At 34.7% G+C, this 22,098-nt stretch overlaps 1 protein-coding gene across 1 annotated transcript in view; it reads left to right on the top strand.

Annotated features, from left to right (window-relative positions):
* The window catches only part of LOC127988076 (parathyroid hormone 2 receptor-like), a 22,638-nt gene extending 1,144 nt beyond the window's left edge, over nt 1-21,494 (top strand). Inside the window, exons 2-13 of the mRNA XM_052590591.1 lie at nt 32-134; nt 6,945-7,055; nt 7,140-7,255; nt 7,505-7,602; nt 8,761-8,944; nt 10,543-10,696; nt 12,810-12,870; nt 13,005-13,071; nt 16,444-16,538; nt 19,427-19,565; nt 20,442-20,483; nt 20,637-21,494. Of these exons, the coding sequence (XP_052446551.1) occupies nt 32-134; nt 6,945-7,055; nt 7,140-7,255; nt 7,505-7,602; nt 8,761-8,944; nt 10,543-10,696; nt 12,810-12,870; nt 13,005-13,071; nt 16,444-16,538; nt 19,427-19,565; nt 20,442-20,483; nt 20,637-21,194 (1,728 nt within the window). The 3' untranslated portion in view covers nt 21,195-21,494. The remainder of the gene's footprint in view (nt 1-31; nt 135-6,944; nt 7,056-7,139; nt 7,256-7,504; nt 7,603-8,760; nt 8,945-10,542; nt 10,697-12,809; nt 12,871-13,004; nt 13,072-16,443; nt 16,539-19,426; nt 19,566-20,441; nt 20,484-20,636) is intronic.
* Nucleotides 21,495-22,098: the final 604 nt, after the last annotated feature.

The following is a 22,098-nucleotide window of genomic DNA, read 5'->3' as shown; positions in this document are numbered from 1 at the left end:
AATAAATATCTCTGTGTTTGTCTCCGGGCAGCATGTGGACCCTGAAGTGGGCTTAACAGCTCAGGAACAAGTTCTCCTGCTGTACGACATCAAACTGCAGTGCCTTCAGAACATCTCCGAACACAATCCTGCTGGTAAGACCTCACCTCTGGAGTCTGTTTGGTCATCTGGACCTTTTTCTCTCTAATGAGATGTTCACTGGGAGCCCAGAGAATAGATCATTTGCATAACTGATACAAATATGAGGGATCAAGATGAAAGTCACTCGCACTAAAACACATTTATCTCATTAGTTAATTAGTTCATTCGTTTAAAAGCATGTGAATTCACATCTGACGCGTAATCCACAGAACAGGATGTGACATTAGAATTTGCTTAGAGGACTTCTGTCGATATCTGCCTCCAGAGAGATCCAAGATCCGTTTCAACTGATGAATCTCAGATCTCAGATCATTGGTTCGAGTGGTTTCTGTGCTTGAATCTGTCTTGGTCCTCCAGTCCAAGTGTCTTTGCTCTCTCTGCTTTGAAGCTTTATTTAGATACTGAAACATCTTACTGTCATATAACGTCTGTATCTGCCCACTCATATAAGCGCCTGAGCATATGCAGTGGAGTCCAATGGCACTAGTGGAAATGTGTCTGCTTTGCATTTGATTTGATGCAGATTCAAGGATATCGATCTCAGCTGTGATGGATTTGTTGCTTTTCAAGTTTGAATTTAATTTTTTTATTTTTTACAGTAAATTACATGAAGGGGACAGTTTCCCAGCATAAATGCAAGTTGTTAAAAAGCTGGATTTGTAACCAGTAGGTTGTGGGTTTGAATCCCAACAGGATTGTTCATGCATCATCATATAATAAATTTCATAAATCATCACAAAGAATTGACACATTGAATGAAATGTCAATTTCAAATGTCACAAAAAAAAGACTGAAATAAGATTTTCTTCTAAAACCTACTCCAAATAAAGGCTGCAAATGTACTGAAACTCTTAAGGGGTGCAATTACTTTCGGATGCGCCGCAGCAAAAATACTCCACTTATGTACATCCAATCTAGTCCTTTTTAAATCTGAAGGGAGTTTGTGATGTCACAGATTAATTGTGTAGTGCGACTTGTGAGTCACCCTGCTGTTTACAGAAGCTGACGCACATTTATTGTTTTTCTTCCAATGTTCCCGTTTTTTGTTGTTTTTTCTCCCCTTGTTCTTCATTTATACATGTTGGTTCTAGCATTAACCACGTGTTAGATGATTTTGTGACTGGGCATACCAAGTTAAGATTGCGAAAGGTTCCTGGTTACCTGCGTAATTCTGAATTAGGATGCTGAGGAAGGTATGATTTATGAACTTGATGAATTAAGTAGATGATTCAAGCATATGTGAATCATCCCAGAGACAAGAAACTCAGTGGTGGCCCCTCACACCTATTAAAAAATAATCACTGAACTCTAAACGCTCTTGTGAATTGATCTAACACATGCCGGTGGCATAGCCAATAAAGATGAATATTTTTAAATCCAACAATCACAAATGGCATGTTAACAGATTTTGCTAATATGAAAATACATTATTGTCAATGGGTTTGAAAAGGTAATTAAATAATTACAGCAAGGATTTTCTGAAGAAAATTTGAAAGGTGTTTGCTTCTCCAAAACACCACCAAAATGCTGGCACGCAAAAATGGTGTAGGATTTACTTTGAAGCAGTTTTCTTTTAGAAATTGCCAGGAGTTTCACAGATAGTTACAAAAAAACATCACGTAACACATTGAATTAAATGTCAAAGTAGAAAGACGTACTCCAATAATCTTTGTTTTACTTAAAAACTGGGCTCCAAAAGATAAGCCGCATTTATACAACAGTTCAACAAACAAGACTTAAGTGTTGTTTAAATTATGCTTTAGGCACAGCATTGTAAGCTACTTTTCCTTTCTAAAGTGTGTGTGTATATATATATATATATATATTTAAGAAAAGTAAGAATTTGAACCTTAACCATTGTTTAAAATAATAAAGACCAGAATTAATTGTGTTTATGAACAAATCATTTGTTTGAATGATTCACTGACTCAACCACACGACCCATGTTCATTTCTGGGCAACGCTATCTCGTAACCAATTCGTAGTATGTTATGAGGTGGCTAGTTTGTACAAATTCGTATGACATCACTCATTTGATTTTGTATGATTTGTAACGTGTAGATTTAGGGGCGGGGTTAGCGTGGTCCTTCGCATGAATTCCTACAAATTAGCCACCTGATAAAATAAAATATGTGTTAGGTCATTCGCATTCATAGGAATTAGCCATCTAGTAAAATATGCACAAATTGATCATAGGATAGCATCCTAGGAATGGACATTGGTATTGTGGTTGAGTCAATGAATCATTCATACAAATGATTCATTCAGAACCAACATGTATTAATATCTGGTTTAAATGTTTGAAACTGATTAACAGTAGAAATGTAGAAAAGTAAACAAATGTAATCAATTACATGAATAAAGTAATTGAAATAGTTACACTACTGATTACATTTTAACTTGTAATCTGTAACCTATTACATTTTTCAGATTATGAAACTGGATTGAAATAATGTTAGAACAAATACCAACAATATCAAGCAGGATAGTGTATTGTTTTTGTACAGGCAAAATAACTGGAAGTGAACGACACCGGAAGTGTCGCACATTCACTCTTACATAAAAAAATACCTGGATAAGCGCTCTTGAAACGCCCCTCAGCTAATCATATTCAACGACCAGAATGAACTGTTGCATAAACAGCATAAACCTATATCTTTCATACAGACACACCAATTGTAGGGTACTTCATTTCCTAACCCAATTATAAAGCACCCACCCCATATTACATTTTAAAATCTCTAACCCGCTGTAAAAAGGGCTTTTATCAAAGGTTTTCCTTTGCAATCATTTTCTTTTCATTTGTATATTTGTGCTGCTGTTCAAAGGCACGGTAAACATGAAGGCTTTACAAAAGTCTCCTTTGTTTGAAAACATTTGCTAATATCGGTTATTAGAGTTAATTATAGTGTAGCCGTCATCATTTGCATTTTGTCGAACGCTCTCGCTGAACCTTCATTTGCCATGGCAACTCTCGGAACGTTCTCAGAATGTTCAAGTTAATATCATTTATTATGTGTGGGCTCTGATATTACTGTTCTGTTTAAAGTTTATCCAGTCAGCTCAATGCCAAAAAGTAACCCAGTTTACCTGAACTTACCCCATATGTGACCCTGCCTGGACTACGAAACCTGTTCTAAGTAGCACCGATATATTTGTAGCAATAGCCAACAATAAATTGTATGGGTCAAAATTATAAATTTTTCTTTTACGCCAAAAATCATTAGTATATTAAGTAAAGAACATGTTCCATTAATATATTTTGTATGTTTCTTACCATAAATACATCAAAACTTAAAGAATATGCGTAGCTAAGGACTTCATCTGGTCAACTTTAAAGGCAGTTTTCTCAATATTAATATTATTTTTCACCCTCAGACTCCAGGGCCCATATTCATAAAGAATCTTAATGCAAAAAGTAGCAGCTCCTAGTGACAAAATTCTAAGAAAATTCTTAGAAATGTGGGCGTTTACTCTTAAAATTAAACAAAAAATCCTAGTAATGAAAAAAGTAATTCAGAAAGCATCTTAACCCTTAAAAGAGGTCTTGAGGTCAAACTTGTTAGGAGCACAGACGAGGACTTTTAAGAGGCTTAAGAGTTTCTTTAGCAGAGGAGAAAATGGCAGAGAGACGAAGAGTCAGAAGAAATGTGTTGCAGACAATGGATGACAGTGAGTTAATAAGTCGGTATAAATTATATAATCATTTATAATTTAATATATAAATTAAAGTAATCACTACATTACGATATTTGGCAACTGGGAAAATGCAACAATGCAATAGTGATGATTTGGGTCTGTCACAACCTTCTAGTGATCACACAAACAATTACAGCATTTTCAGAACATCTTATTGTGTCGCAGTTCATTTAGTTTCCACTGGAGATTCCCACCTTGCAGGCTCAAAAAACTGCATTTATGAATATAGCAGGCTTATAGGTGCGCATAAGCAGGGGGAATGAACCGTTAATAGTTTGTGCTATACGCTCCCATGTCTGCTTCTTGTCCCTTGCTGTGACACCTGGCCTGAATTTTCCTTTAAGAATGGCCTTGTGTTCATCCACTAACTGGGCTAACAGTAAACACTGTTCCTCTGTCCAGTTTGGCTTTCTCGCCCTTCTTGGTTTTGATTCCATGTTTGATACATTATTAAAACCAACATTCAAACCGCCACTTAAATATGACAGCAATCACTGTAATTGGAAAGAGTGGAACAATTTTTTATCATTCCAAGCCAATCAAATACCTTATAGGAAATTACAAGCATGGTAAATAAAAAAAGGATTTATATACACACATATAATGTGTGTGTGTGTGTGTGAGAGAGAACAGTCAGATAGGATAAATTACGCATGAAAATTCAAAGTGAGAATTAGAATAGAGCCTATACTTAAAATCACTTTTTTTTCCTTCTTGGACAACCAACCATTGACAGTCTTCAAAAGATTGTGTCATACATAGCAACGGGGTCAACCCCGCCTCCTCACTAAGATGAAAGTTTTTGTCTTTTCCTTACTCAGAGTTGCTCTCAGATCGGTCCCGAATCGCTTTAAGCTAAGACTCCTACATAAAAGTTTTTAAGCTAAATTAAGAGTTTTCTGAGAGGATTCTTAGAATCTTTATGAATACGGGCCCAGATATTCAAATAGTTGTATCTCAGCGAAACATTGTCCTATCCTAACAAACCATATATCAACTGAAAGCTCATTTAATTATTTTTCATATAATATATACTTTTTCATTTAGAAAAATTGACCCTTATGACTGGTTTTGTGGTCCAAGGTCGCTGTACATATGAAGTCAGGACCTAAAAAAAACAGTAAATATGAAAGTGTGAAAGACGACATCTCACCCCAGTGACCATAGGAATCTACAAATAAATATACTGCACAGTTTGTTGTTCTTTCTTTCGACCGTCTTCAGCAAACCACCATGCTGAATCATTCACTCTGAATAAAGTTTCCAAATAGCATCATGCTCTTGTAGCACTGCAAACCCTCTCTTTTCTTTTCAAGAAATTGACCGGTTGGTGCTTCCAAACAGAGACTCTGCCCTTTTCCCACACTGATCTGCGGGGGTTTGGATCAATGTGTGACTGAATACTTGCACTTAGAACGAAGACATACAACAGTTTCAAATCAATGAGCCGGAAGGCAAGATAAACCGTATATGGTTTCGAGGATATTCCTTTCATAATACATCATGTTCACTTTGCAAGATTATAATGAATGTTCTTCTTCATTTTCTTGAAAGCGTTCTGTTTTCAAACGCAGAGTAGCACGACGTATTCGATTAATAATGCATCCTTTGTTGTGGAGCTTAGTTAGTTGCCATGAAAATGTGTGAAAATTGCTGAGGCAAATAGAGCTTTTATGCTTCGATGAAGAAATTGTTGTCGCAGTTTGAAAGTCTGAGAACGTGAGGTGTCAAATCTCACTTAAGATGACCCTGTTATCTTCCGTTACTAAAGAAACTATAATTACATTAGACATTCCCAGAGAGACTCTTAACAGTTTTAATTAGGTTTTGCTTTGAGCGAGCAAGCAGACCAGCGATGAAACACATGCAGAATTAATTTCGAGAAACTATCAACGATTTCAGCTAGAATAGGGCTGGGCATACAGTTTACAGACTCGATTCATATTCATATGTTACTGTTAGGGCCGTGTTTCAGACAGATTTATTTCAGATCATTAATCTGTTAGAATTGGCGCTAAAAACAGCCGGTCAGTTTGTTACAAAACCACTGTACAGAACACAAGTCCCACTGTGTATTTCTGATTAACTAAAAAGAACTAAAAGTCGATTGCTTTGGAATCTTCATACGTACATTGGTCCCCCTGTATATTTTTGATTCACTTAAAAGAACCGACACATAAGAGTCAGTTGCTTTGGATTCACCGTACCATATGCTTTTGATTCACTAAACAGAACTGGCTCCTAAGAGTCGACTTTTTCATGTTGTATGTTTCTGATTTACTAAAAAGAATGTAGTGGTGCTTTGTGATTTTGTGTCACTAAAAAAGGTTGGTCATAAGAATCATTTGTTTGTGAATCAGACCTCAATTGTGGTGTTTGTTTTTGCATGCAGCTTGTGAGGACAGTTCAGTTCAACACCATTTCTTGCCATTCTTTTTCATTATGTGCCACTACTTAGATGTCTTAGATGTTTCTCCCTGAATGTTTTTCCATTCCTAGGAAGGAAACATACAGTATTAGAGTATTGTTGAGACTGTATTGTATATAAGTGTTGTGTGACAATATTTTCTCTTGACTGCTGACAAATCTGAGCTGATATTGTTGAGATATTTTCTGAGAACCATGACTCGAGGAGGTTAAAAAGGTATACATATTTATTATCTCTCTGTACATTTTGACTCTATTTCTTTTCTGCATTTCTCATCTCCTCTAGCTTGCTTGCTAATTTAGTTACCTTGGCACTGTGTATTATGAATATATTTGGCTCTTATAACAATAAAGGCATCTGCTGTGCATACATTTAAATGTTTTTATTACAATAATTTAATTATTTGGCAGTGGAATTGGATTGGTTTGTTTTTGGATTTCCTTCTCAACAATACTAAAAGAATCGTTAATGGAACCATTAATGAAATGGAATCGTTTAGGGGAATTGGAACCAGAACCAAAATACAGAAACAGAAAATGTTTGCCAAACAAAATCCATCCACTCTCTTTTTAGTTTCACTGCTAGGAGAAACAGTTTAGATGTTAAAGCCGTTTCATCTGTGATTTGCATTTCCACCCTACGAAGTGTGATTGTGGGTTACACATTTTGTGCACAGATGAGGTCTGTTCTCCTGGATGGGACGGGTTGGTTTGCTGGCCTCAAGGTTCTCCAGGAACCGTCAGCAAAGTGGCGTGTCCCAGCTACGTGTACGACTTCAACCACAACGGTACTTGCGAAACTTCTTCAAACAGATTTCCCTGTTTCTTCACAACTAGTCTAGTCAAATTGTTCTGTTTCTTGGCTTTCGCAGGATTTGCATACCGTCATTGCAACTTGAATGGATCGTGGGTATCGGTGGAGAACAGAACTTGGGTCAATTATTCAGACTGTCTGCGGTTCTTGGCTCCAGGCATTGAAAAGGGCAAAGTAAGTACAATTAAACAGGCTGGAAGAGTTTGAGGAGTCTTATTGACAAGTTTCGAAATCATTCAAGAGTGACTTTTTGATAACAACGCTCCAATGAGATGTAGTTGGCTTGGTTTCTTCAAACGCAAAGCTGTAAAGCTGCATATATAGTTTCATATGCCACTGGTCTATCAAGTGAAACGTTTTTGGATATGTTTAGGATGTCTAGTTGCATTCGTCGAGATGACTCAAGTGTTGTTGTGTTTCCAGAGGGACTTTTTCGAGCGGCTGCACATCATGTACACAGTCGGCTATGCAGTGTCCTTCAGCTCGCTGCTGGTGGCCATTTTCATCATTGGATACTTTCGGTAATTGAACATTGGTCCCAGAAGACTTTTGTCCCACACAGCAAGTTAAAGAAACACTAATAACTCCATGTGTTCATTGGGAAGTTGCACAGGAAGCAAACGTATTATACTTGTTCCAAACAAGTGGCTGCTGTTGAGGGACTCATGCACGACAGTTCGCATCAGGTTTTCATCTTTAAAGACCCTCAGACATTAAATTAGCTTGAGAGTTCCCCATTGAGTTTGTGCTATGACTGAACAACTTGTACTGAACAACTTGTACTTTACTTTTTCTAATTAAAAGCCTTCACTGAAGGATGTTATTGGGTCCACATTTATGCATAATTATTAGATTTGTTTTATTTTATTTTTTAAATAAACCTAGCAAAATTAAAACCACAGAAAACATTTTAATTAATTAAAATAATATAAATATTAACTGAAATAATTCATACAAATATTTTTTTTTTTCAGCCAAGGTTCATTTTGCCATTTTCGTTACATTTTTTCGTAATAATTCAAAGTAAATAAACTAAAAATAAACATGACTAAAACACAACAAAATTACTAAGAATATATTAATACAATTAAAAACTGGGGGGGGGGGGGGGGGTGACAAAAGTACATAACACAATTACAAAAAAAAACTATAAATGAAAAATAATGTAAAAATTAGAATAAAAATAAAATCTACAAATGTAATCGAAAATACAATTTAAAAAACCTATAGTAAACCAAAGATACTAAAATTACACTAATATGAAGGTCAACTCGAAATTGTCTTGAAAACTTTTTACCATATTTTTTTATTTGTTTTTATTTTTGTTACTTTTCAAATGTCATTTTTTGCATTATTTTATTGCTATTGACCTCTTTCAGCCCCATACTCTCAATCTTAAAATATGAAAATCAATCATAAAAGTATTAATTATTAAATTCCTAAAATAAACAGAGTGAAATAAACATAACATATTTTAATATTTTTTTTATTTATATAATAATAAAAAAAAAAAAAAAGAAAATAAGAAATCCATCACAACACATCACAAATTAACGTTTGTTTGTTAATTCATGCAGATATGACATTTATTCATGCTGGTTTGAAGGGGAAAAAATGACAAAAAGTGTCCCCTGCGATTAGCGGAAATGGTTTGTTATTTTCTTTTTTTTGTCTTCCAGGCGTCTCCACTGCACCAGAAACTACATCCACATGCACCTCTTTGTGTCTTTCATGCTGCGCGCAGTCAGCATCTTCGTGAAAGACAGAGTGGTGTACGCTAATGGTGTGCTACAGGAGTACGACACCATGCTAATGGACAACATCAGCAACGTCTCCATTTCCCCGCTTGACAAGACTCAGTATGTGAGTGCAGTAAATGAGCTACATTAATGAATCTGACCAGGTTAAATTAATTTTTATTTACAGTTGAACTAGTTTTGGCTAAAATTACTTTAACTTTAGTTAAGTTACGTTAAGTTAACTCTTCTCTTCTCTGGATGGGATTTCTTTTTTTTTCATCTCATAAATGCAGCTAAATGAGCACTTCCGATGAACTTCCAATGAACTTTGTTATTTTTTTTCATCAATAGTACACAAAATGCTAATTGAAAGTAAAAAAAAAAATGTTTTTCTAAAATATTGTTAATGTTTCATTGTGTCATTTTTCGTTATGTTTTCACCAACAGCAAGTTTAAATAAAAGTTTTACTAATCTACACAATGCGTCTTTTTGGCGCCTTTGTTTATGTTTATGAAATTGAAAAATGTTTTGTTTTTGTTAACGAGGTTTACATTTAAAATGTGGCTATATTTACTGCTTTTCTGCTAATTTTCATTGACGAAATCCAGTTCTTTCAACAGGAATCCACAAGTTCTGGAATTTTGCGTTAGGGCGAAAGATTTACTAGCATGAATTTTACAACGGGTTTAAGTTGTTCAAGTGAATTCAGCATTTTTAATAACAGAATTTGATTTGTATATTGCTGAATTATTAATTACATAATCACTAAATGTTTTTTGCAAAAATCTAAAAATGGCGGTCACAACTCAGAATACAGTGGTGTGAAAAAGGTTTTGACCCATCCTGTTTTTTTATTTGATTTTAAATATTTGTAGCACTTGAATGATTCAGATAATCAAACCAATTGTATTATTACTCAGAGATAAATACAAAATGTAGTTTTGAAATACAGATTTTTAATTTATTAAAGGAAAAAAGCTGTCCAAACCTGCCTGGCACAATGTGAAAAGTAATTTTCCGCTATATCTAATAACTGGTAGTGCCATCCTTAGAAGCAAAAACTGTAGTCAAGTGTTTGCAATAACTGCCAATGAGTCGTTCACATACTGTGGAGGAATTTTGGCCCACTCCTCTTTGCAGAATTGTTTTAATTCAGCCACGTTGGAGGGTTTCGATTGTTTGCATGATGTATTGCTCTTAAAGCATGCTTCACTTTGTCAGGCAGGATCTATTAGTGATTTCTTGATTCAACAGGTCTGCCAGTAATCAGGCCAGCGTTTTGCTTGTGAAATTAAACTCAGCTTTCTAAAATAATGTTGTTAATCACAGTTCTTTCATGATTTAACAAGAGGGGGCAATTAATTTTTAAACAGGGCCAAGTAGGTTTATGAATTCACCGTTTAAAAACTGCATTATGTGTTTACTTGTATTACCTTTGTGTAATATTCAGATTTATTGGATGATCTGAATCTTTTAAGTGTGACAAATATGCACAAAAAAAAAACAAGAAGGGGGCAAAAACCTTTTCACGGCACTGTACTATGAAAGCCCATATCATATATTTTTTTTTTGAATTGCACTTATAGCTCTTGTGGTGGCATTCATGCACATTCATCTTGTAAATGCATTCATTCCAACTAAAAGGTTGCATAATAATGAACAGTTGTGCTGTGACTGGCTGAATGCTCATGGTTTGAAGCCAGCATTGTTTGTACTTTCAGGTTGGCTGCAAGATCACAGTCCTGTTCTTCATTTATTTCCTGGCAACCAATTACTACTGGATCCTAGTGGAGGGCCTGTACCTTCACAGTCTCATTTTCATGGCGTTCTTCTCAGACTCCAAATATCTTTGGGGTTTCACTCTCATAGGATGGGGTAAGTGCACAATGCTGCACATGTTAAGATCAATCATTCCTTGATTTTGTTTTTAAACATTGTTTATTCTGCCCTGCCCAGATGTAACCTAGCCAATTTTACAGTTTATGATAATTCTCATCTGAGGCTTGTGTTACGTCTGCTTTCAAGAATCTTAGTCGAATCGTTTTGGTCTCCTTTGAGTCGGCAGCACTTACTTAAAACCTTATTTATTTATACTTAATGTTGGATGCATAATATTAACCAGTAAATCCAAACAGACACCTTTGATGTGCAAATCCTTTTGGGAAGGTTCCCCGCATTCTTAGATACTTTGTTGAAAGCTGAATGACAGAGAAGCCCAAACATGTTTGTCCTACTTTAAACAGACCAACAATGACACAGAGCCAAGATTAAACAGCTTTGAAGTCACTGATAATGTGTGCTACTTAAGCAGCATATTGATCTTCTGAACATATTAATCAATAATGCATAATTAATGTTCCTGGCATCGATGTGTTTGTGGGTGAGTAACCACCTAATGAGGGTTAAATTTTCCCATTCAAGCACTTTAAAACATCAGATCAAAAACAGATTGCTGGAACTTGTTTGCTGAGGCCTGCTTTTGGCTTTTTAATAATTAATAAGCTCAGTATTTAGGGAGACACATCATTATAAATCAGTGCCTGCTTGGTCTTGTTCTCAGTGTGGTTTCTATAGCCAGATTATTAACATCTGGAAGTCGAAGTGTAACTTTATCAATATTAAAATAATATGGCCATATAATGCGCAGTGGCAGCTATAAATAAACCATCAGTATTTGAATCTTGTGAAATTCTTATTATTTTTTAAGGGAATTATTTATATACATATATATATATATATATATATATATATATATATATATATGTGTGTGTGTGTGTGTGTGTGTGTGTGTTTGTATGTGTAATGATATTTGTTTTTGTCAGAATATGACTAAACAAATATTTAATAATTTTGTTTGAAATATTACATATATATGAAACTACGGATACACTTTATTTTAAGGTGTCCTTATTACAGTGTAATTATACATTAATGTACTGAGTAATATTAATTAACTAAATATACTTATTATATGCGTTATGGTTAGGTAATGATGATGCACACGGCGAAGGGGTATTTCAGAATAGAATCTTTAATTATAAATCTAAGACCAAAACACTGGAGAATGTAGGAGACAACTACTACAATACAACTTCAACGCAACACGAGTGAGCGGAGGAAAACCCAGGGCTTATAAACACAGGGAATGTAATCAGGAAGAACTGAAACAGGTGTGGAACAATTAATAAAAACAATGGAAACAAACAAAGCAGGATACAGAAACATAGAAAACTAAACCAAACCAGAACATAACCATGACAATATGGTTTAGGTAAGGATTAGGTTTTGGTGTATGGTTACTTGCATGTAATTACGCATAATTAAGTCTTATTATAATAGTAAGTACATGTAACGTGTAACAAGGACACCTTACAATAAAGTGTACCAAAACTATACATATACATACATTATATATACATACATATATTTAAAACTTATATAAACTTATATAATGTATAACTCTATATATTATGTACTGTATATTATGAATATTTTTTTATATAAATTATAAAAAAATACATTTTATATGAAAACAATTATCATATGTGTGTGTAATCATATAACTTAAAATGTAATAATTATACAAAAACCATGAAATTTTACTACATAAAATGTATAATAATAATAAATATTTTTCATTTTATGTCATTTTTCATTTGGCATTTCTATATTTAAAAATTTTAATATGGTCATAATATGTTATTTTTTATTTTTTGGCCAACATCAGGAGAGGGGATTGTTCGGAAAACTTCATTTTTTGTGTGTGTCCACGCAGAAACTATAGACTTTACTTTTCATTCATGGTCTGGAGGGTCAAGGAGACTTTCAGGAGGCTTTTGACTTGTTGGATCTCATCAGTTCAAAATAAAACAAACAGAAAATACTGTTGTTCCGGTGAATTTGTGGCAATTGTTGGACATGCTTCTGTGCTTGTATGCTGCGTTACAGTTGATATATCTTGTCATTTTTATAATTTGTGCGACCACAGGTGTTCCTGCTCTCTTCGTATCAACCTGGGCTGTCGTCAGGGCAACGCTGGCGGATGTAAGGTGGGTTTCCCAAACATGATCCAGGTTCTCTGTAAGATAAAAAGAAAAAAAGTCACACAGTTACACACACAGAGAGATGCACAAGCTGTGCTATATATAAAATGTAATAGAATATTTCTGTCTTTTTCCCTAAGGTGCTGGGAGTTGAGCGCTGGCAATATTAGATGGATTTACCAAGTTCCTATACTGACAGCAATTGGGGTGAGTAAATTAGCACTTTACCAACAAACTGAAATTATTTGTTAGGCACATTGAGTGTTATTGTATACCAATTTCGAGAATTTATATTTGTATGTTTTCATTTATAATTTTAGTTTAAGTTTGACTAATTTTGTTGTCTATTTCGATTCAGCATTAATTTATTTTTGGTTTTGGTAATTTTTGTTTTTCAACTAATATTTAAATGTATTAAATTTTTTATTAGTTTAGTTAAAGGAGCGGTTGATTGTGATTTTCACTTTTTAACTTTAGTTAGTGTATAATGTTGCTGCTTGAGAATAAACAATATCTGCAAAGTATTGACACTGAAACTTCAATACAAACATAGATATTGTCTTTTAAGATGATGCCATTATGGCGGTTTAATGCCTACAAAAATGGTTCATAGGGACTACAACGAGCGTCTTCCCAGGTTAGTGACATCATAAACCCTGAAATTTACATAAGCCCCGCCCCTGGGAACATGCAACAAATGGGAACGGGGAGGGTTGTTGCCACGCGTTCAAAACTAGAGGTACACAAAAAAACAAATTCATACAAAAATTGCAATTCTGTCTCTACATCTCTCTCTCACATGATTCAAAACATTAGCTCATCAACTCCATCAATGAAATGTGTTCCAATTATACACTTTATGTTTAGAGATATTTTTCGTAAAGCTACAAGAAGTGTTAAACATGGTGTTTGCCACTGTAGCAAGCAGTATTTTCAGGCAAACACTTCTTACTGTTATAAAATAAAAAAAATAAAAAAATCTACAATGCAATCATGTATTCTGCTGTATTACAGCTGTATTACAGCTTTAATCGGGATAAAATCATATATTAAAAGCTAACATAAGCAGTAGCATTTACAAATAACAGCAAATCTAAAAGTATGAGACTTCTACACGATCCTCTTCACTAATATCATCTGGGTCTCAATCGGGCTCAAATTGATAAATTATATTGACAACGCCATTGTTTACAATACAACCGGATAACACCCTTTAACAATAACACTGAACATATTTTATAAATGTGTATAAAACTCTTTAAAAAATTAAAACACAATATATACACAATTTTGTTGTTTTCAAATGACATAAAAAAAAACATTATAGTTGATGATAAAAATTGTAAGTATTAAATTCAATGGAATAAACAAATAATAAATGCATATATTAATAAACATATTTGTAAGCAACATGGTTTTGAATTTAACGAAAGTAAGTAGTTTCTTGCTATTTTGGGACCAAATGTTGATTGAGTTATTGATAAACAATTGAGTTTAATTGTTTTATTGAGTTTAACAAATTTGCATTCATTTTCCCAAAATCTGACCATTGTTTAAGGCCCGCTTTGTTTTGTTGACATATTAGAGACAAAGGGTTTTACATATACATATGTAAATTATTATTTTATGTATTTTTTATACATATTTTTATCACTATAAAATCAGACATATTATATATATATATAAACAAACCCCTCTATAAAAACCTTCAGAATAGAGATGGGAATAAAACTGCTAAGTTTGGTGTATGTAAGTGCTACTGATGTGGAGAAAAAGCACATTTTGTGAAATCAGCCTTTATAAATACCTACAGATGCAAATAGAAAGAAAGTGCAATAAAAAAAAGTTTTTTTTAAGCTCAATCATTTAACCCTGTTACCAAAGTTACTGTAAGATAAAAAAATACTTTTTATTTAATTTATGTGAAATATGATTATCAATAATCAGTTATTTTCCTGTTTCTTACTGTGAAGCTGGTTTGAAGCAAACTACTGTATTAAGCACCATAGAAATAAAGTTGACTTGACTAGTCTGACAGGACCTTAAAAGTTATTTTACTGTCATAAAATGAGCAGATTTAAACTATTTAAAAAGATTTAATTGATGGATACAGTCAAGAAGGTCAAGACTGCTGCAATGGGACAGCGTTTTCGAGTTAGTGGTCACAAACATTTGAGAAGTTTAATACAAACTACTAATTGTAAGTTGGTTAATAGTCTATTTAAAGTGTCTATCAATTCTTATTGCAAAACATGGGATTAGTGCCTCATGGGCCGCCAAATTGCATCATATTGGTGAAAAGTGCCAACTAAGCAGTTGTTAAGAGACGCAGCTGTCTTTCCATTAACCCCGAATTCAACCCCCCGCTCCGAATGCGATAAGCACTGAAAGAGCTTGTCAACGTCCTGTTATCGGGCGTGTCAAAAGGTTGATTTGGATAGCGGTGTGCTGTCGTTTGTTGACATGCCGTGACTGAATGTGATTGACCAGTTAGTGGTTGCATGCATATATTTATCTGACGGATGGGCAGACGGAGACATTATGCTGTTAATTATTGGCTTTGCCGAGCATAAGCGCTTTCCACAGTAATGGAGCTCCCATTTCAAGAACCTCTGGACAGTTGCGCACCAGGAGAGCTGTAATTATGTGACAGAATGCAAATGTATTTTTGTCCTTGCTGCCTGTCAGCAAAACATATAAATTAGGACTTAACACACATGGATGAATTCACACACAAGCGCTCATGAATAACAATTTCTTTGGTGAATTGATTACGATGTCTAAGTAGAGTAAAGCGCAATATAAAAAACTGTCTAAACCTGTTGAAACTTTCACAGATCGGATGCGACAGAAGCTCATCACGCATTGATGGAATAATTCCCAAGCGTAACAATATACGCAGAATGAAATTAGCATTTTTAAAATGAGTTAAACTAAGGAACCTTTTTCACTTTTTTTCACTCGCACTAGTTCATTAGAATCATCCAAAACAAGAATCTTGTCATTTCTTTTGTCTCAGTTAATGTCTAGAGTGGAAAATACATTTTAAACATTTTGGAATAAGATTGCTTAATTGTCCTGTAAATGTTAATTTCATAGCTGTCCCTAAACACACACAATTAAATATTTTCACACTTTTTGGCCAATTTGACAAAATAATAGCTTTTCTGGCAAATGACAAAACCGTAAAGATTTTCTTTTTATAAGTAATATTTACCTATTTGTTTTCTTCGTCTACTTTTATCTCAATAATAATTGTCATAATTATTCATTGATGATTATTTTATTATTTTCAGGCTGTCGTAGTTTTTAAAATGTAATATGCAAAGATATTTTTATAAAGTGTCTTTATTGTTTTATTATGGATATTAAAAAAAATATTTGTCAAAAAAGATAGATATAGAAAGTTTTTGATATGTATATATATATATATATATATATATATATATATATATACAGTTATATATATAATTTTTTTTATTTCATATCTTTATTGAATATGTTATACACTTTAGTCAAATTACTAATGTAGCAACATAATTTTAAATGAATCCTTTGTTTCCTTCTTCTTTCTTGCAGCTGAATTTTATTCTGTTCGTAAATATCGTACGAGTTCTGGCCACAAAGATCCGAGAAACTAATGCGGGGCGATATGACACACGTAAACAGTACAGGTGAGTGCATGAAATGATTGTTACGCTGGTACATGACCTCATACGAGAATCTATACTGTACGATATTTCTCCAGAGACAAATTATACGCAAATTCAACCACATCCCCGATTCCCCCGAACCCAAAAGTACAGGTGTTACTTCATAATATATGAAATAGCAACTGGATTCTGTTTGCCTGTTTTCTTGTGGTTGTTTTCGGCAAGGTGGAGTGTTTGGACATCATTGGTGAGATATCCAGGAGAGGACTGTAATTTTCCAGATGGTGTTTGAAAGGCTTTCTCACAGCGAGAGAAATAGAGAGAGTCACAGAGAGAGAGTGTGCTTTCATTAACAGCATGTCTGCCTTTAGGTAAAAGTCACAGGCTCTATCTGACTAATAGTCTGCGAGTGGAAGCAACTGTAAGGTCAGTCTGTATAGTCTCTTATCAAAGCTGCCCGTTGATCAAATCAAGCAAATCCCTCTTGTCTTTGTTAATCATGTTCTGGCTTTCCTCTGAAGTACAGTTTTACTGTCTGTGGCTCCTAATGATTCTCAAACTATTTTGTATTTTCTTAAGTGGTGCATATGCATAAAGACTCACTGACACTGAGCTAGGGTGTTCTGGGTCATTGCCAGCCAGACACTCAGATGTTCTGGGTGGTTTCTATGGTATCTGTTTGTTTGCCAGGATGTTCTGGGTGGGTGGGTGGGTGGCTTGATTCTTAACAAGCCTTATAAATAGGAATGCACCGATATATCGGCCAATAATTGGTGTCATCTGTTAATTTTAACTTCTAATATGAATGCACCAAACAAAGTATTAGTTGGAAGAGATTTTTTTCCTTAAGGAAACCAAATTATCAGTATCGGCATTGACATCTGCAGATGCCATTCTAAATTATCGGCCAAATTTATTATCAATGGATCCCTATTTAGAAATAGGCTATAATTTGAGGTACCATGTTTATAAGAGGCACAAGTTACTTATTTATTTATACAGATGTGGATTTAATAAACTATAACTAATGGTGACAATTTCCTACACTTGAAAATCCTGAAAATTCAGGATAAAGACTAGAATGATAAAAAATTTTGACAGTGTAACATTTTAGTTTCCAGTTAATTTTGTTAATAAACATTCTTAAAAGAAGTTAATGGAATGCAAATGGTATATACTGATCTGCGGTTTAGTTTTTTTATAAAGGGAAATATAGATTAGTAGATATGTATTATATCTTAATAACATGTGAAAGTATTAGAGTCGCTGCTGCGAGTGTTTTAAACCTACAGGGGTTTGATAACCTCCAGTGAAATTAAATCCAGGCAATGAACGCCATTAAAGACGTTATGGATGAATGGACACAGTCACATTTTACTTTTAATGAGAGTCAGACTTGTGCTCTGAACTTGAAGTAATTAAGCAATTTCCATGTGATGTGAGCTTAGCGCAAGGTTCCTCTGCTTCTGTGATGCTTTATCGGAGTATGTGAAAACAGCAGAAAGGCTCAGCTCATCTTTTCTCATTTTCTGGCCTGCAATGTAAGAATCAGTCTTTAGAGAGACGTTGACTCTTACTCTTAGAGTCTCGCTCTCATTTCAATTTCAGTCTCTCAGAGCCGAAACGAAACAAGTCCAAAACCACAGTAATATTGTGATTATTTTTGGAACTAACTTGATGTACCATGTATTTCAAAGTTCCATAGTAATACCATCAATTTACCATCCTACTGTTGAAAGGTTGAAAATAATGATGGGAAAATGTTTTTTGATTTTGGAGCCCACTGCATTGTGCATTGTCAGCATAGTTGCTGATATGATGTTTTGGTGATTTTAGTGTGTTGCAGCACTGTGGGAATTGGTGATCCTCTGCCCATCTTGACTTCTGAGAAACACTGACACTCTGAGAGACTCTGTTTATACCCAGTCATGTTGCCAGTTGACCTAATAAGTTGCAAATTGCTCTTCCAGCTGTTCCTTATATGTACATTTAACCTTTCCGGCCTCTTATTGCGACCTATCCCAACTTTTTTGGAATGTGTAGCTCTGATGAAATCCAAAATGAGCCAATATTTGGCATGACATTTCAAAATTTCTCACTTTCAACATTTGATATGTTATCTAAATTCTATTGTGAATAAAATATAAGTTTATGAGATTTGTCAATTATTCTATTCATTTTTTTACTAACAATTAGTAGTACAGTGTCCCAACTTTTTTGGAATCGGGTTTGTAGTTGATATAGTGATCTGATGTTTCTTAGGGTATTCTGGTGTTTTTGGTTATTTTTATGGAGTTCTATGTAGTTTATATGGTGTTCTCGTGGTTTTAGGGTGTTCAGAGTGGTTGATATGGTGTTTTTAGGATGTTCTGTGTGGTTGACGATGTTCTGAGTGATAACTGTGATATTTTGGTGGTTTTTAGGGTGTTCTGGGCAGTTTATATGGTGTTCTGGTGGGTTTAGGGTGTTCTGGTGGTTATTAGGGTGTTCTACGTGGCTGCTGTAGTGTTCTGAGTGGGGCTTAGGGCCTTCTGGTGGTTTTTGGGGTGTTCTGAGTGGTTTATATGGTGTTCTGTGTTGTGTTTAGGGTGGTTTTTAGGGTTTTCTGGTGATTTCTATGGTGTTCTGATTGGTTACTTTGTTGTTTTGTGTGGTTTCTTGAGTGATCTGAGAGATTGCTATAGTGTTCTGAGTGCTCACTATGGTGTTTTTTTCTTGGGTGGTTGGGGGGGGGGGGGGGGGTTCAGGTTGAAAAATCGCTTGTGATTGTTTGATTCTCAATAAACCTTACAATTTGAGGTGTCATGTTTATTATTTCTTTATATTGATGTGAATTTAATCACTGTGAATTTAATCAAGTGTGATATAGTATTCAAATATGAAACCAGAAAATGTGTCTGTGTGTACAGGAAGCTGGCTAAGTCCACTTTGGTTCTGGTTCTGGTTTTCGGCGTGCACTACATCATGTTTGTGGGAATGCCGCACACGTTCACAGGTCTGGCCTGGGAGCTGCGCATGTACTGTGAACTGTTCTTCAACTCATTCCAGGTGACTTCCTGACTAATCAGCTATAGTTTCACCTCTCAGTACTCACTAATGTGATGTGATAACACTGAGTATAATGATCTGTCCCTTTGCATTCCGGTAATTTGCTCTGCTGGCATGATAAATAACTGCACTTTCATATTTCGGAAGCATTTTGCAGCTTGTCTGTAGACAGTGGGAAACAAATAGCAGCATGCAGGGAATGAATTAAGGGAGATAACAAAAAACTATTCACAAAATAATTGAATAGATAAACTAAACTAAAATTAAAAGTTAGTGCTGAGGTCTGTAAGAAGCATTTTCTTTGTTTTTGTTTCCTGTGATAAGTTAGAATACATTTAAAATCGGCTTTTCTTCTCTGATTTTTGTCTTTACTGTGAAATAAAAGTTAAAATAAAAAATAAAAATTAGTGTTGAGGTTCATCAGAAGTTTTACCTTTTGTTGCTTTTCAGTCTTCCCTGAAATAAAAGGTCAATTAAATTAAATTAAAATAAATGTAAATTAAAATGGTGCTGACGTGTATCTATCTATCTTTCCTGTAAATTAAATTTAAATGACAAAAAAAAAAAAGTTGAACGCATCTCAGATGCAAATCAGCTTTTTACTTTGCTACTCTGTCTTTCCTGTAAAATGAAAGTAATATAAATACATTTAAATTAGTTAAATAGTTGGTGGTGAGGTACAGCAAAACAAAAAATGAATTTATAATGACAAACCAAAAGTTTTTTTTTTAAGTATAAGAAAGTGCAAAATTAATAATAAACAGTTAATAAAGTTCGGCAAGGACCTTTTTCTTACTCATGATATTATATTATGTGTGTTTTTGAGGCTTTCTCTATTATTTGTCTTTCTCACCGTTATTTATTGCTCTCTTTCAGGGATTTTTTGTATCCATTATTTACTGCTTCTGCAATGGAGAGGTAAGTTTGGGTGGAACAACATTAATATTTCAAATACTGTCACTTCAGCAAAGTTTGTATTCAAAGTGATTATTCATTTTCTCTCAACCTTTCAAAGGTTTTGTAGCTAGTCAGCCCACAACATTCATTTTGCTCCTTATTGTTCTCTCCCAGGTCCAGACAGAAATCCGGAAGACCTGGCTCCGCTGGACGCTTGCATTAGACTGGAAAGGTCCCTTCGTTTTGGCTAACTACCGCTATGGGACGGTCCTGAACAGCAGCGGTGCGAGCGTCCAATCCCAGATGACCTCAGTGACCCGCAGTTCTGCTCTCCTCACCAGCAGGGTGTACCGCTGCGCCACTCGGCCCAGTGTCGGCTCGCTTGTGCATGGCTCGCAAATACACACCACCTTGCCTGGATACGTCTTCACCAACTCGGACATCGAAAGCCTCCCACCTTCCATTCCAGAAGAAATCGAAGAGGAGCCCAAACACATCGACGACATCACGCTCAAAGGGGTCAACCACATCGCCGTACGACAGGAAGCCCTCAGCATCTGTTTCGAAGAAAGCGGACAGAGCTCATCCCACACAGATTCTGATGATGTCAGATGTCATCCTGATGACATCATCACCACGGAAATCTCCAAATGCACTGATAAAATGTCACCGAAGGATTCTTTATCGGTGAAGGACAACAGTTTGGATCAAGAGGACGAGGAAGTACTTTAAATCGCAGACTTAATTTAACGCGAATTGCCTTTTGCAACCAATTTTACTTAAAACAAGAGTTTAATAGAAAAAAAAAAAATTTTATTATTCGGGAATTGATTTGATTGTAGAAATTGGGTGTTATATATCGGAATGGTAGTTAATTTGCTTAGAAATAAAGGTGTTTCACAATACCATAGAAGAACCTTTTTGTTTATATGGTTCCATAAAGAACCTTTGACATCTGAAGAACCTTTCAAAAGGTTCTTTGTGGAGAAAAAAGGTTCTTCAGATTATAAAAAGAACCTTTGACTGAATGGTTCTATGGCGTCGCTGTGTAAAACCTTTTGAAGCACCTTTATTTTTAAGAGTGTAAATAGCTTTTTGGCTATTTGTTAGCATTATCAAATAACAAAATAACTTATTTTTTTTTTTTTCGCAAATTGCCTTTTGCAACCAATTTTACTTCTGTAAAGGATTTTAATAGAAAAACAAAAAAAATAATTTATTGTTTGAGAACTGATTTGATTGTGTAAATTGGGCGTTATATATTATAATGGAATGTAATTTGCTAAAATAGTGCCTAAATAGCTATTTGCTTATTTGTGAGCGTGGTCCAAAAACAAAATAAAGGTGAAAACGTCTTTAAAGTCGCCTCAGAAGTAGCATAAGTTTTAATAAAAAAGTAATAAGGCAAAAAAATTTTGATTGATTCACAAGTAGACCTAAAACATGTCTTAAAGGGATTGTTCACCCAAAAATGAAAATTCTGTCATTAATTACTCACCCTCATGTTCCAAACCCGTTAGACCGTCACTCATCTTCAGAACACAAATTAAGATATTTTTGATGAAATCCGCGAGCTGTCTGACCCTCCCTTAGACTACCAAGGGTACTACCACGTTCAAGCCACAGAAAAGTACCA

Source organism: Carassius gibelio, chromosome B22 (assembly GCF_023724105.1).
Source record: "Carassius gibelio isolate Cgi1373 ecotype wild population from Czech Republic chromosome B22, carGib1.2-hapl.c, whole genome shotgun sequence".
NCBI lineage: Eukaryota > Metazoa > Chordata > Actinopteri > Cypriniformes > Cyprinidae > Carassius > Carassius gibelio.
This window is presented reverse-complemented; position numbering and strand designations above follow the sequence as displayed.